This window comes from Leguminivora glycinivorella, chromosome 1 (assembly GCF_023078275.1).
Source record: "Leguminivora glycinivorella isolate SPB_JAAS2020 chromosome 1, LegGlyc_1.1, whole genome shotgun sequence".
Taxonomy (NCBI): Eukaryota; Metazoa; Arthropoda; class Insecta; order Lepidoptera; family Tortricidae; genus Leguminivora; species Leguminivora glycinivorella.
This window is the reverse complement of record NC_062971.1, coordinates 9626150-9640620: the sequence shown is the minus strand read 5'-3', so window position 1 is coordinate 9640620 and position 14471 is coordinate 9626150. Positions and strand designations below refer to the sequence as shown.

At 40.3% G+C, this 14471-nt stretch overlaps 4 protein-coding genes across 4 annotated transcripts in view; 3 read left to right on the top strand and 1 right to left on the bottom strand.

Annotated features, from left to right (window-relative positions):
- Positions 1-2681, top strand: part of LOC125235712 (glycoprotein 3-alpha-L-fucosyltransferase A) — a 36913-nt gene extending 34232 nt beyond the window's left edge. Inside the window, exon 9 of the mRNA XM_048142314.1 lies at positions 124-2681. Within this exon, the coding sequence (XP_047998271.1) occupies positions 124-309 (186 nt within the window). The 3' untranslated portion in view covers positions 310-2681. The remainder of the gene's footprint in view (positions 1-123) is intronic.
- Positions 1-14471, top strand: part of LOC125233822 — a 143186-nt gene that overhangs the window by 65602 nt on the left and 63113 nt on the right. The window lies entirely within an intron of this gene.
- On the bottom strand, positions 5396-6893 carry LOC125236147 (coiled-coil domain-containing protein 115). The gene is made up of 2 exons (XM_048142884.1): positions 6759-6893; positions 5396-6544 (listed from the first exon to the last, which is right to left on the bottom strand). The coding sequence occupies exons 1-2, from the start codon at positions 6769-6771 to the stop codon at positions 6081-6083; spliced, it is 477 nt and encodes a 158-aa protein (XP_047998841.1). The 5' UTR covers positions 6772-6893; the 3' UTR covers positions 5396-6080.
- Positions 9710-14471, top strand: part of LOC125235498 (SAFB-like transcription modulator) — a 33004-nt gene continuing 28242 nt past the window's right edge. The window contains 7 exon segments of the mRNA XM_048142103.1: positions 9710-9951; positions 10089-10485; positions 10488-10510; positions 10893-10920; positions 11584-11701; positions 12234-12268; positions 12347-12492. Coding sequence (XP_047998060.1) covers positions 9832-9951; positions 10089-10485; positions 10488-10510; positions 10893-10920; positions 11584-11701; positions 12234-12268; positions 12347-12492 — 867 coding nt within the window. The 5' untranslated portion in view covers positions 9710-9831.

Genomic DNA, 14471 nt, shown 5'->3' with positions numbered 1-14471 from the left:
CGGATCCGTGCATAAGCATACGATGGGTTAGTTACCTACATATGTCTAAAAAATACTTATAGATGCTTTTGAAAACCGATGTCAACATGCACGATTTGTAACCTGCGTCGATCTGTATGGCAGGGCACGGGCGAGTTCATCAACACGTACTTCTTCTGCCGCGTGTGCGCCATGCTGCACGCGAGCGAGCGTCGGCAGCGCGTGGCGCAGCGCGCGGACGTGCAGGCGTGGTGGCGCGACGGCGCCTGCACGCGCAACGAGTGGCGCGCCGCCTCCACCGAGTACTCCGACACGCAGGACAAGGGCTAGTCGCCGCCGCCGCCTGGGCCACGCCGGCTGGCTCAAGGCTTATATATGTTTCACGAGCGTCCGAGTGATCGGTCCGAGTAACCGTTCCTCGTAGAGTCGTCCCGGGGGGCGCCCCGATAATTATGTCTTTACCCGAGTGCTTTGTCTACATTCGTACGAAAGAGCGATAGATATAGCTTCATTTATACGGCGTGAAAACTTGCATACAATATTCGTAGCATTGCTATCTACGTAATACCTGCAATTAATTCAGCCCTAATACCTAATCCCACTAAATGGAAAATGGAGGTTATCTAAGGCATTTTTCCTTCCGACACCCTTCACTCTATTTGTACGAGCGTTGAAAAGGCACGCACCCCGTGCGAATTCGGGTGTAACGCGCGTGTTAGGTTCGAATCGATTGAAACATCTATCACCGGACCTCACTCTGTGCAGTGTATTTGGTTAGTTTCTACCAGATCCACCGATTTAGTTATGCTGGTGTTAATGTTTCTAGGATGCATTGGGAGTTCTAGTATGCATCGCTTTACTGATATCAAAAAGACATAATATTTGTGCTCACACGTCCATTACTAGTAATAGATATGATAAGTTATGTACGACCTCACTGTTATTCATAAGTATGTAGACACTTAATAGCAAATGTCACATTTGGTCACACAGAAAATTGGCACCCAACGTGGGACCGACGTCAAAACCTGACGATAGACAATAAATTAAAAAAAATGAACAGTGAAGTTTTCGCGTTGTGATCGATACGCCACAACGATAGCCAGTCCAATAGAACACAAAACCTAAATAGCCGCATAAGTGCAGTACAAATTCGCACAAACTTACCATTAAACCATTGCTTGTTAGTTTAGTTGAATATATATCTGTACTTAAATATTTTTTATTATATTATTGTTTTATTTTTGTAGTTTAAGTATACCTACCATATTCTGAGGTAATGCTACTAAACTAGCACAAAGTATCTAATTGATGGAATCTTTTACAACCGCACAATATGCCGTATACATTTCGTTGTTTTAAGTTATTTTTACTTTAGGCGTCTGTAATTTTAATCAAATTTGAAAGTTACTGTTGATTGTTTAATTGTATAATCTATAAGATTAAGATAATGAGATATATGATAGGTATGTGTACCTAAATTGGATTAAACCTACTGAAATATACGAATTATCGTTACGAGCTTCATTTGGAGACAAACAATGTAAGACTTAGAAAATGCTAGTGTAGGATATAATTTAAAACATAATGTACCTAGTGTACTAACCGTTGTCCTCACAACACCACCTATTTTGTAACTTATGTGAACGTACGTAAATATTATTGTTTTGCCATTTGTAGCACAAATACGAATAATTATATTAAATTATACATAGGTAGATATGTGTCTTTGTTATTATTTGTATAAAAGCAATCAAACTTGTTGTTAATTATTTTAACGCACTAAAATGTAAATATTATCTATGTTATTTCTCTAAAGTTGCGTTTTTGGGTTGGTTTTGTATTAATTAGAATAATTTTCACGCCTTGTACGAGTCTATAAAAATGTTATTTATTTACCAAGATATAATTTTTTTTATAACTTTACTTAAGTACTTATGGAATTATAAACGACCTAGTGAAAAGCGGCTAAAGTTGTTAATAAATGCCATAGAGACGCAAGTACGTGCACTCTGTTAAAACTTTTTATATCGTGAAGTACGACATACTAATTGTAATTATTGTAATGTTCTACTTCCAAAGTGCACCACTAGCACTAAAAATATCTATGCTATAAACAGTTTTATGAAGAGTTCTTTTTCCCGGACTCACAATCTTTTTGAAATATTTGTGAAATTGTTTTAAGCCAGTTTGCTTGCTTTTTTTATTTTTTTATTCTAGTGAAGCCGAGTTTTGCATAATATTCCTATTTTTACGACGGCAATGGCAGATCAGATGCTTACTAAAAACGTAGGTATAATTTATTTGTTTATATTCTAAATGTAACTAGCAAGCCTTCTCAGAGATCATAGGGACAACGCCGTCCTCAAAACGTAGGAGGTAAATTTAAAATTTATTATTTATATGTCTTTAGTGATTTTTTTACGCCAGTGTTATACCTATCTAGGTTGTATTATGTGCATTTACGCATTTACGCAATCTATCTATACTAAGTATTTGATTTTACTGTTATGTTAGAGAATTATTATTTTTATATATGTTCGGCCCAGTAACCCGCCAGATATTGAAGGTATCTTGACCGCATTCAGAACCGCTTGAGCTGACAGATCTGTCAGTTCAAACTGACAGGTTGAAAGAAAGAAGAAAGAAAGAAAGAAAAGACATTTTCCCCTTACTAGCTCGGAAACACGTGTTTTGTCCTTTAATACCAGCGGGTAAAAACGCATTTTATCCACTAGTGGGTAAAGTACTTTGACCTTGAATAAATTCAAATTAACTGCTTTAAAATTGATAAAAGTAGGTGAATCTAGTAATAAAGATGATTTACCACCTGTGGAACTACTGGAAGCAGTGATAAACGCATTTTTTGCGTTGTAGTTTCCTCGCTATAGTTAGGGGAAAAGTTTTGTGTTACACTCGGATGCAAATGTATTTTACTTCTCGTGTGAAATTAAAAAAAAGAAACATAATAAAAACAAATACACAAAAATATCCTAAGAAAATTATATACACACAAACAGAAAATTACACTTGTGTGTCCAGCAATGTGTGCAGTAGGGAAAAGGCTTTGACTCAGCATGTTGTTGCAAGACGCAGGCGAGGCGAAATGCAACGCTGTTATTCTGCCAAGGCCTGAGGGAGTGACTTTTTTGTTTAAATAAAGTAAAACCAAGAAATAATAAATAGTAAAAGTGTAAAAAATAAACATAAATATTAGATATTATTAAGTGATACATGCAAACAAGAGAATAAAAAAATAATACATTATAAGTGGGCAATTATATATAATATATAAGCGCAACTATTCTATTTCACTTTTTAGAGTTTGAGCAAAGGCAGCTCCAGAAAAATAAAAAAGAAGATATTAAAAACAATAAATAAAAAATAAAAAAATGAGACAATTACTACTGTGCAGCGAGTCCAGGTTATAATTGAGTGCCTAAAAGTATTTGACGCAGTTTCTGTTTGAAGCCAAATTTAGAACCATACAAATCTTTTTTAATGGCCGCTTTTTTAATGGTTGCATACAAATCTTTTTTAATGGCCGCTGTACACATGTGGCCAACGGTTCCACCGACCCTTGGTGGAAGCCCTTGGCCAAGATAAGAGCCGCTGTTTACACATTGGCGAACCAATCACTTGGCATTGGCTCTTCATGAAAGATGGACGTGGAATGGAAAAGGCTAGGAAATTCTAGGTCATTTACGTTGTCAGCAAAATTTGATTAAAAAATAATAACCCCGTAGTAAAATTAAATTATTTGAAATATTAACTATTTTTTGAATATTCTGATAAGCACATTTATCTTTTTTAGGCAATACATTAAATATTGGCAAGGTTATTTTATATTCTAAAATCAACACTATTATTGGCGTAGATAAACTTATTATTTTCGTAAATATTTCACTACTGTCCTCTCTGACGGCTGACGACAAACTGAATGAAGCGCCAACGTGTAAACGCAGTTGGCCATTGGCGCCAAGATCCTTTGATGTGTGGACAAAAAAACCGACACCAATCGGTTGGCCGGCCAGTGCTAGCGCCAACTGCCAACATAAGGCCAAGTAGCCCTCTACACGCTTGGCCAAGGGGTTCGACCAAGGGTTGGTGGAACCGTTGGCCACATGTGTACAGCGGCCATTAAAGAGTAAAGCGTGGCGTCCACAAGACTCATTAATTCGCTTTCTGCATTTCTTATGAAACTGCGTCCATTAGCGACGCGCCGAATCGCATTCAAATGTTTGAGGACTCGATTCGACGCGGCTCGTTTCGCCTAAGTGGACGCCAGGCTTCATACTACGTTTTCTAAAATCAGTCTTGTATAGCTTTAAAAGACTACCGCGAGACTACAGACTAGCAAGAAAATATATTTTCTTTTCGCTCTCACTTATGGATAGTGAGTTGGTGACCGACAAAAATACCGTGTCAAGTAAAGTAGGTACAGTGAAAGCTGGCATGAAATGACGAGTTACGCCTGGCGTCCACTTGGCTCGCCGAGTCGATTATTCGCTCTTTGCATTTCTGAAACTGCGTCCATTAGCACCAAATGTATGTACTGTAAATGTAAAAGTTTTTGTAGACTTTGTACAAAGAAAATAATTTTGAACATATTTATTTTTTGCTCCTTGTGACCTCATGAATGCGTAGTCCAGTTAATCTGTCGAGTTACTGCTGCCCACGGTGTTATACTGTATAGTTACATATTGGTTAATGACTTCTGTGATCACTGTTATTTCATTCACATTCCAGTAACTCTTTTCAGAACCATTTCAAATTTATTTTTTCTATTAAACTTAATTAAAATCAAGGATTAGGTATTTCCCTAATCCTTGACTTTGATTTTACTAGGTATGTGTTAAGTACATTGCTAGATTTGTCCTTAATTGACTTTGCTTTAGGTACATATAGTATGTACTTGTACAGGTTTCGCATGTAGTCAGTAAGTATTACTCCACAACTTTCCCATACATCCTCATCATTATCATACTGATCACACACATCAACATAAAAGTGCTTGTGTCACAAAATAATTAAGTATGATAGATGTGCCTGCCATTTAAATAAAATGTATAAGCCAAAGATATTACTATGTATGAAGAACTATTGTCATGTTGATTTAGAGTAAGCATCTAAAGTATGATTGTAGCAAAAGATGCATTGATGTGCCTAGTATGTTTACCAAAAAATAACTTTGCATTTATCACTTGTCAATATGTATTAAACAATGTTCAATACAATTGGAACTAACCCATTTATTTAATTTACAAATCCTGCACATGTGTGTCCTGCTTGACACACATTAACATTGTTTTGAATTACAGAAATGTACTTATACATTAACTTTAAAGTATACCTATCAATTGTTATAGTTATGTAAGTAGAAAAAAATCTAGTTTTGTCAAAGTGAAAGATAACACTGAGATAATGATTTATTAATAATTTGTTTTGGATCATCAAAGCTCAGTATGCTTAGCCTACATGCTAATCATTTATGCTCCATAGTTAACTAAACACAACATCTCTTTTGTGCTAATAAGGATAGAGAGAAGACTACTATTGAGCATAAACAATTCGCACATTGGCTGGGCACCCTGTTACCAGAAATAATACCTACAAATATACATGTACCACTATTTATTTGTCCTGCAAGTAATGCATAAGTATATAGAAAATTGCAATTACCCAATGACAGATAGTGAAAGAAATTCAAAAACGAAAAAATATTCGACTGATTATGAGTTATAGAAATTTTGATTTTATTCTAAGCCGAGCCGGCACTCCAAGGGATATTCCAACAATTAACCACTGTTATTAGTATGGGCTTTCTTTAGTTCAATTATGAAATCTTCTACAAAAAACATCAACTTCAAATATATTATTTACAATTTGTTACTTAATATTTAACATTATTGATGGTACTTAAGTAAAACCCATTAGGGACTTTGTTATCAAAACAGCAATGTGCAAACAAAAATGTGCTTATGCAGTACAATAATACTGTCAGTGGACTCATCCACTGTGTCTAGCAATCACCAAATTATTCATAGTTAATAAAATAAATCAATTGAATGGTCCTTTTTTATTTCCCTAAATAAGATTCCTTAAACAGATTTAACATATTCTTTATATCTTTGAAGTATACCAAAGTCAGTCATGTTTTGATGTATTTGGTACTGAATCCCAGCGCATTCCACCACATACCTTACTGTGTTCTGGAATATTTCTCGAGCCTTGTGCATATTTTGTGGCACTAATATCCCAAACCATTTAAGTGGATTTATGGTATCTTCAGCTTTATTCTCTACCACCTGAAATTGTTGGTGTTCTGAAGATTGAACAAGTACAGAAGCAGAAAACTCTGGACTGCTTTCAGTAGGAAGTCTAGCAGTGCTGACTGAGGTTTGTCCCATTATGTATCTCGATTTAGCAAGATGTATGCTACCTTCATGAATCCTGGTCTCAACATTAATTACATTCTGCATTTTTTCTTCCATCAGGTGTAGCTGCTTTAAAGCAAGTTTGTCAAGTAGAACCGACACTGCCTCTAAACTAAGTGTGTTCCCTTCTGAAAAACAAATTTTCATAGTTATACACTGTTTTACCTAAATTATATTACACAACATTTTAACATTTCAGATGTGGATGCGGTAAGATCTATAATGAAAATATGGTTACATGGATTTAGAATATTTTCACTGTTTTAGTTTTAAATCTTTGGAATTTTTCATAACGCGGTTTGGATGCGAGTACCCATATAATTATGTATTTAATTTACTTGCCTGTCAATTCCATGATAGTTATTAAGTTGTATGAAACAATAACCAATTTTTCTGAGCCGCTATTAAATTTTATATGAATTGAAATATATCTCACAACTTTCTTATTGATAATACAAGCTAATCACATGACTGACAGTGACATTTTTTGACAAACAGAAATAAAATAATGTCGGTGACTGCCCATGGATTTTCAATAGGGACTGAGATTACACTTTTTGCCATACTAAATTGAACTTTATCACTAGTGTAGAAAGGCGTTCTTGTCAGACTAGTAAAAGTGTCCACATGAGAGGGTCAAAGTTGGGGCTGGTGTCCCTCTCGCACGTGTGACCAATGTTAAAGAGATTACTATAGTAGTAGTATTTTTACCTGTAGGCCTAGCACATGATTGCCTCGAGAGTATGTCGCCGCGAGATAGATCACACGTCTTCTTCTAACTGTATCAATAATAGGGATGTTACGGAGGTGGTTTTATCGGAGCCGAAGCCGGAACCGGAGATTTTAAATTTGCATTAACGGAACCGAAATCGGAACCGAAACCGAAACCGAAGCCGAAACCGGAACCGGAGATGTATGTTTAAGCCGCGGAGGGAGAGAAATTAGTACCTAATTTTTCTCCCTTCGCCTGCGTCAAGTAATAAAATAAAACAGTGGTATTATTTTAACTTCTGATTAGCAGAAACGTCTGCAATCGATGCCACTAGGCTTAGAATAAATTTAAAAGTGGAAAATGTCTGCCTTGGGTGAGACTTGAACTCACCCAAGAACTCACTCAGTGGTATTATTATTTCGTATTTTTTATTGTTAATTAAAAAAGTACCTTCATACAAATCAGTACCTACCTAGGTGTGTAGGTATAGTCTCGACATTATCAAACTGGCATGGGAAATAAAAATGAACACCTTATTGTACGATTGAAAATGTTATAGCACAGGTATGTAATACATACATACAAGTCCAAACCTGTTTTCATAGCCAGGCACGCGCCGCGTACTGCGGCCATTAAGTTTCGGTTTCGGTATGACTTTCGCTTGAAATCAATCGGAACCGAAGCCGAAGCCGAAGGTGTGAAATCAACCGAAAGTTTCGGTATATCGGAACCGAAGCCGAAGCTCCGTAACATCCCTAATCAATAACATAAGGACGGGTAATCTATCTCGCGGCGACATACTCTCGTAGCAATCATGTGCTAACCCTGCTGTATGATAACTAAGTTTATAAACTTCTTAAATTATTTTTGTATTTTATCGAGGCAAAGGTATTAATACCTTGTAATGAATTGGTAAGTCATTATTATGAAGCCATAAAACCAGATTTGCGCAATTAAAAAAACCTTTAATTGGGTATTAGTAGATTTGGTAGTAACTTTGAATATTGACTGGTACCCCCAAATTATGACAGTGATGACGTCATTCAAATGATTTTGACAGTGGCAATAAGTGCGAGAGGGACACCAGCCCCAACTTTACCCTCTCATGTGGACACACTTTTTGGCCTAATAACTCAATCTAGCTTAATATATATAAATCTATGTGACTGCCAGGGAGAATAGTGGTTACAATGAAGCTAGCTTAGTCCGAACATACTACGCGGACGTCCGTCGTAAATCGACCGCGGACAGGAATCTGGACAATGAAGCTAGGAACACACTACGCGGACGTCCGTCGTAAAACGACCGCGACCGCGACCTATCAGTGTGCACGGAACAAAACATCCAGAGAGCCAGATTTCGATCGGACGTCCGTGCGCTCAAGGCCACGTCCGCGTCCGTCGACCGATAGTTTGCACGGTTATGTGTATTTCCATTGTCCAGATTCCCGTCCGCGGTCGATTTACGACGGACGTCCGCGTAGTGTGTTCCTAGCTTGAAATTACACATACCGCATAGCTTTATACACTTAAGCTAGGAACATACTACGCGGACGTCCGTCGTAAATCACCGCGGACGGGGATCTGGACAATGAATATACACTAAAGCTCGGAACACACTACGCGGACGTCCGTCGTAAAACGACCGCGACCGCGACCTATCAGTGTGCACGGAACAAAACATCCAGACAGCCAGATTTCGATCGGACGTCCGTGCGCTCAAGGCCACGTCCGCGTCCGTCGACCGATAGTTTGCATGGTTATGTGTATTTCCATTGTCCAGATTCCCGTCCGCGGTCGATTTACGACGGAGGTCCGCGTAGTGTGTTCCTAGCTTTAACCGTGCAAACTATCGGTCGACGGACGTGGACGTGGCCTTGAGCGCATGGACGCAAAACATCCAGCAAGCCAGATTTCGATCGGACGTCCATGCGCTCAAGGCCACGTCCACGTCCGTCGACCGATAGTTTGCACGGTTAAAGCTAGGAACATACTACGCGGACGTCCGTCGTAAAACGACCGCGACCGCGACCTATCAGTGTGCACGGAACAAAACATCCAGAGAGCCAGATTTCGATCGGACGTCCGTGCGCTCAAGGCCACGTGCGCGTCCGTCGACCGATAGTTTGCACATGGAAATACACATAACCGTGCAAACTATCGGTCGACGGACGTGGACGTGGCCTTGAGCGCATGGACGTCCGTTCGAAGTTTTGTTCCGTGCACACTGTTCGGTCGCGGTCGCGGTCGTTTTACGACGGACGTCCGCGTAGTATGTTCCTAGCTTAAAATATGGGCTACTTACTACTACTATTAAGCTAGGAACATACTACGCGGACGTCCGTCGTAAAACGACCGCGACCGCGACCTATCAGTGTGCACGGAACAAAACATCCAGAGAGCCAGATTTCGATCGGACGTCCGTGCGCTCAAGGCCACGTCCGCGTCCGTCGACCGATAGTTTGCACGGTTATGTGTAATGTCATTGTCCAGATTCCCGTCCGCGGTCGATTCACGACGGACGTCCGCGTAGTGTGTTCCTAGCTTTATTGAAATGTGGCAACACTTTCGTATACGCCGACAGCGACACTCCGCCATTTTCTTTTAAGCGAGTGAGGAAGTTCGTATATTCTTGTTATCTCTGGAATATTACTGTTGAAATAACTGATTTACCATCTATTATTAGAAGCTATCCCAAAATAACATGTCCGACCGAAAGCGTTTACTGGACGAACTAAGGGTAATAGATTTACGTGCCGAATTGGAGAAGCGTAACCTAGATAAGAGCGGTGTACGCGGTGTTCTCATCACACGTTTATCAAAGGTTGGTCATTATTATGGATTTAATCCGGTCGTATTATTTAACATTTGCGAAGTATTCCAATGGTAACAGTGATCGGTGTGACGCTATACTTTTGTCTTGAACATTGAATATTACAACATAAACCTTGTTTGTTTTAGCATTTAAAAGAAGAAGGACATGACCCTGAAACATTCAAATTTGACCTGAGTACTCCTGAAGGCAAGACACCATCGAAGAGGACGCGACGCTCGGAGAGCACGGTAGAACAAGAGGCTGAAGAGACACCTGCCATGGAAGATATGATCGTCCAAGATGATGCAGGAGAGGAGGAAGACTCCGAGTCACAAGACAATCATACACAATCTGGTTCTGAGGAGAAGACACAGGAAACTATGGATGTTGATGGAACAGAAAAAAATAACAGGAAACGTGAAAATAATGAAGAACCTGAAACATCCCCACCCAAAAAACCTTGCACAGACAATGTACAAAATGAGGATGAAGATCAAAAAGCAGAAAACAATTTGGAGGAGGATAGCATTAATTTGGATCTTGGGAAGATGAACTGCTGAATGAAGAGGTACGGTTTTATTTCTTTCGGGTCACTGTCACCTTGCCCTCAGTTGCACCTAAGCTAACTAATGGTTTCCTGATGGAAGTAGATTAACTGAGCCATTGGGTATCATCAAAGCTACAACCATGTATTTGTTCTAGTCACTCATAGATATATATTATTGTAGGCAGACAATTGTTAAATTTTACAGTTAAATATATTTTTGATTATATATGGCGTTCTATTTATTTTCATAACTGTCATGGAATTTCTAACATTTAAAATAATTGTATGATTTCCATGCTATAAACTTGATCAAATCTCTAAAACTATTTTAACTGTAATTTGTTTGGACTCAAGCCAAGAATGCAGCTGCAGCTGTTTTCTATATATTATTTACTTGTTTCAGACGGATTCTACTGCAAAACTCAAAAAAGGTAAGTTTTAGGTATATTTGACTCCCCAGTCCCACTATTAAGTGCAATGTTCTGTATATTTAAATCTTAGTGAAATTGTTATTTGTGTTTAAACTTATTGTTTAATTATTCAATATGCTGAGGATTATAATTATTTAACTATTGCAAAACTTGTGGAGCGCTGCTGTCTTCAAGACTGGAGATGACTGACAATGGAGAAAAAAAACTCAGACTGTATAAGTTGGAGGCACCATAATAGAGAACTTGCTGCTCGCCACAAAATAAAACAGGCATTGTATAGAATGAGGACCCACCAGTTTCTTCAGACTATGCCAGTGATCAACATACTCCTTCAGCTAATCCTAATATTAATGTTATGGTTATTCTTCTCATATCACAAATCAAGACATAATTAACATGCCTTGCAGTATACAAAACATATGTTCAACATACATAGAGTTCCAACTCCGCTCTGGTGCTCAATCCATCCCTAGGGCCAGTGGTGCTAATATAGAATCAAGTTTTCAGGTCAAAATGAAATAACTTTTCCCATTATGAAGAAATGTGAAGAGAATCAGCTTGCTACTTTTGACCTGAGTGAAGATAGAAAACTCGCAGGGCGGGTTGCTCCTCACGAGCGGCCCGCACTGCCCTCGGCGATGACTGACTCGTGTACTGGCGTAGATGACGGCGCGAGTGAGGAGCCGGCAGCGAGCGACGAGGCTGCACCAGCGCCCGCCGCCGCTCCGAGCGACGCCGCCGTCGATGACCAACAAGTAAACTCCGAAGCTGCCGCCACTAGGTTGGTGAATGCCGAACGGCCGTCGCGACGCCGCCCCGCGCAACTATATTCTCCGATTCGAACAATTGATACTCTAGTACGTTATCACTACAAAGTTTTGCACCAAACACATGTCGTCGAGTGGCGTCAACTGCGAGTGTCATCGACTGGCCGACGATGACGAAGCGTCTGCGACGTCTTTGGAGTGGACGACTGCTTCGTGTTTGCGACGTGCTTACGTTCTCCTCTCCCGCGACTTCAAGCCCCTGCTACTGAAGAGGACTTCAAGAAGATCGTTACATAACATCTTTTGGCTGCGGCACATCGTCGACGGCGGACCCAACCCCTAATGCGCTGCATCGCTTCATCATCGAGAGGAGTAATGGTGCAAAACTTTGTAGTTGATTGAGTGTGACGCAATGTAACGACTTCTCGTGCTTCATTTTCACTTGATTACACATACACCTATTACAATCGTGATTGCAATTTGTTCATGTTCTAATTTTTTTTTATTTGTTTATCGAATTTACTGATCTTTCTTTTTGGTTTTCAGCACTGACTGCAATAAATCGGATAAGGATGCTAAAGGTAAATTTAGTTGTAATATTAAGTATATATAAATTTATTGCAGGGTTGTCAGTTTTTAATAAATGTGTAATCTTGCAGAGGGTCAGGACAAGGACGGCGAGGGTGACAAGAAGGAGAAGAAGGACGATGGCAAAGAGGGCGGCGCGCGCAACCTGTGGGTCAGCGGCCTGTCGGGCGACACGCGCGCCAAGGACCTCAAGCAACTCTGCAGCAAGCATGGGAAGGTACACGGCATTTCTTCTTTACAATTCAATTCAATTCAAAATATCTTTATTCATGTAGGCCTAGTTACAAGCTCTTATGAATAGTTCATTACATATATATTATGATCTTAATCTAACCTAATTATCAGAGCAATTTATTGTTGTAAATTATTGTTCATAATAATATTGAGTCTATAATATACAATTTCATATAAAAATAATCGTTAAACAAAAAATATATAATTAGGTATATGTATATATATAAATACATGTCTAGAATATTTCTAGGAAAAATCCAATGTCCAAAAAAATACAATATTAATTTCATCAACAATAATAATAATAATAAACGTAATGTCGAACGCGAGTGCGAGAACATCGAACCTATGGGGGCTATCACCATCAGCCCCGACGACGTAAGTTGTGCTACCCGTACGGCCCAGAACTGGAAAAGTCCTGGACCGGACGGATTGCACAACTTCTGGCTAAAATGGTTTCGATGCTCGCACTCGCGTTTGGCAACGCAATTTCAACAAGCCCTCGATCTTGGTTCTCTCCCACCTTCCCTAACAACTGGTGTTACTTTCCTGCTCTATAAGTCCGGTAGTACCACGGAAGCAAAAAACTACAGACCCATTACGTGCTTGCCTACACTTTACAAGCTCCTTACATCCATTTTGAGAGCAAAAATTAACGCGCATATTGTCGCTAACAACATTCTGGCTCCCGCTCAAAATGGATGTAGGGTTGGGTCCCGTGGTACTAAAGAGCTCCTCCTCATAGACATGACCATCTGCCAACAAGTTCGGCGGAACAAGGGAGCCATCTCGGCCGCTTGGATTGACTATAAGAAGGCCTATGATTCGGTGCCTCATTCATGGCTGAGAAGGGTATTGGAGCTGTATAAACTTGATGCAGCTTTAATATCCTTCCTGGCTGCATGTATGAGGCAGTGGACCACAGTCCTTCGTCAACCAGGAGGCAGGGATGGCCCCCTGGCCCGCAGGACTTCATAAGGATTGAGCGAGGAATATTCCAGGGTGACAGTTTGAGTCCATTATGGTTCTGCCTAGCTCTGAATCCCCTCAGCACGCTGCTGAAGGATTCTGGGCTAGGTTGCCGGCTTCGGAGAGAGGGTGAAGTCATCTCTCACCTTCTGTACATGGACGATCTCAAACTATTTGCACCGAACACCCAAGACCTGATGGTGCTATTGAAAACCACAGAAGTTTTCAGTACCGCCATCAGAATGGAGTTTGGTGTCGATAAGTGTGCGGTCATGCATGTACAGCGGGGGGAGGTTGTAAATTCAGAACATTTTCAACTTTCTGAGACGATGTCGTTCAGACCTATCTCTGAATCAGAAACCTATAAGTACCTTGGTATGTCACAGTCGTTGGGTATTGAGGATGTTGGCATTAGACGGTCGGTGAAGGAGCGCTTTTTCAGTCGGCTCACAAAAGTCCTTAACAGTCTTTTGTCAGGAGGCAACAAAGTGCGCGCCTTTAACGCCTGGGTAATGCCTCTACTCACATACTCCTTTGGCATACTACGGTGGACCCAGACTGAGCTGGACGCCCTGGATCGGAGGGTCCGTTCACTGCTTACCACACATCGTATGTTACACCCGCGCTCGTCTGTTATGAGATTGTACATCCCACGGAAGTGCGGAGGTCGAGGCTTCCTAAACGCCAAAGATCTCCACAACCGTGAGGTGTACAATCTCAGGAATTACTTCCTTAACAACGAGTGTGGGATGCATCGTGATATGGTGGCAGTTGACGGAAACCTCACGCCGCTCTCCTTGGCGAAAGAGAACTGGCGCAAACCTGTGGTACTAAGTACTGCGGACCGCAGGGCGGTATGGGAGAGCAAGCAGCTACACGGGCGGTTCTACAAGGCCCTCACGGGACCCGATGTAGACCTACTCGCATCGGTGAACTGGTTACGATTCGGGGACCTCTTCGGAGAAACCGAGGGTTTTGCCTGTGCAATTGCGG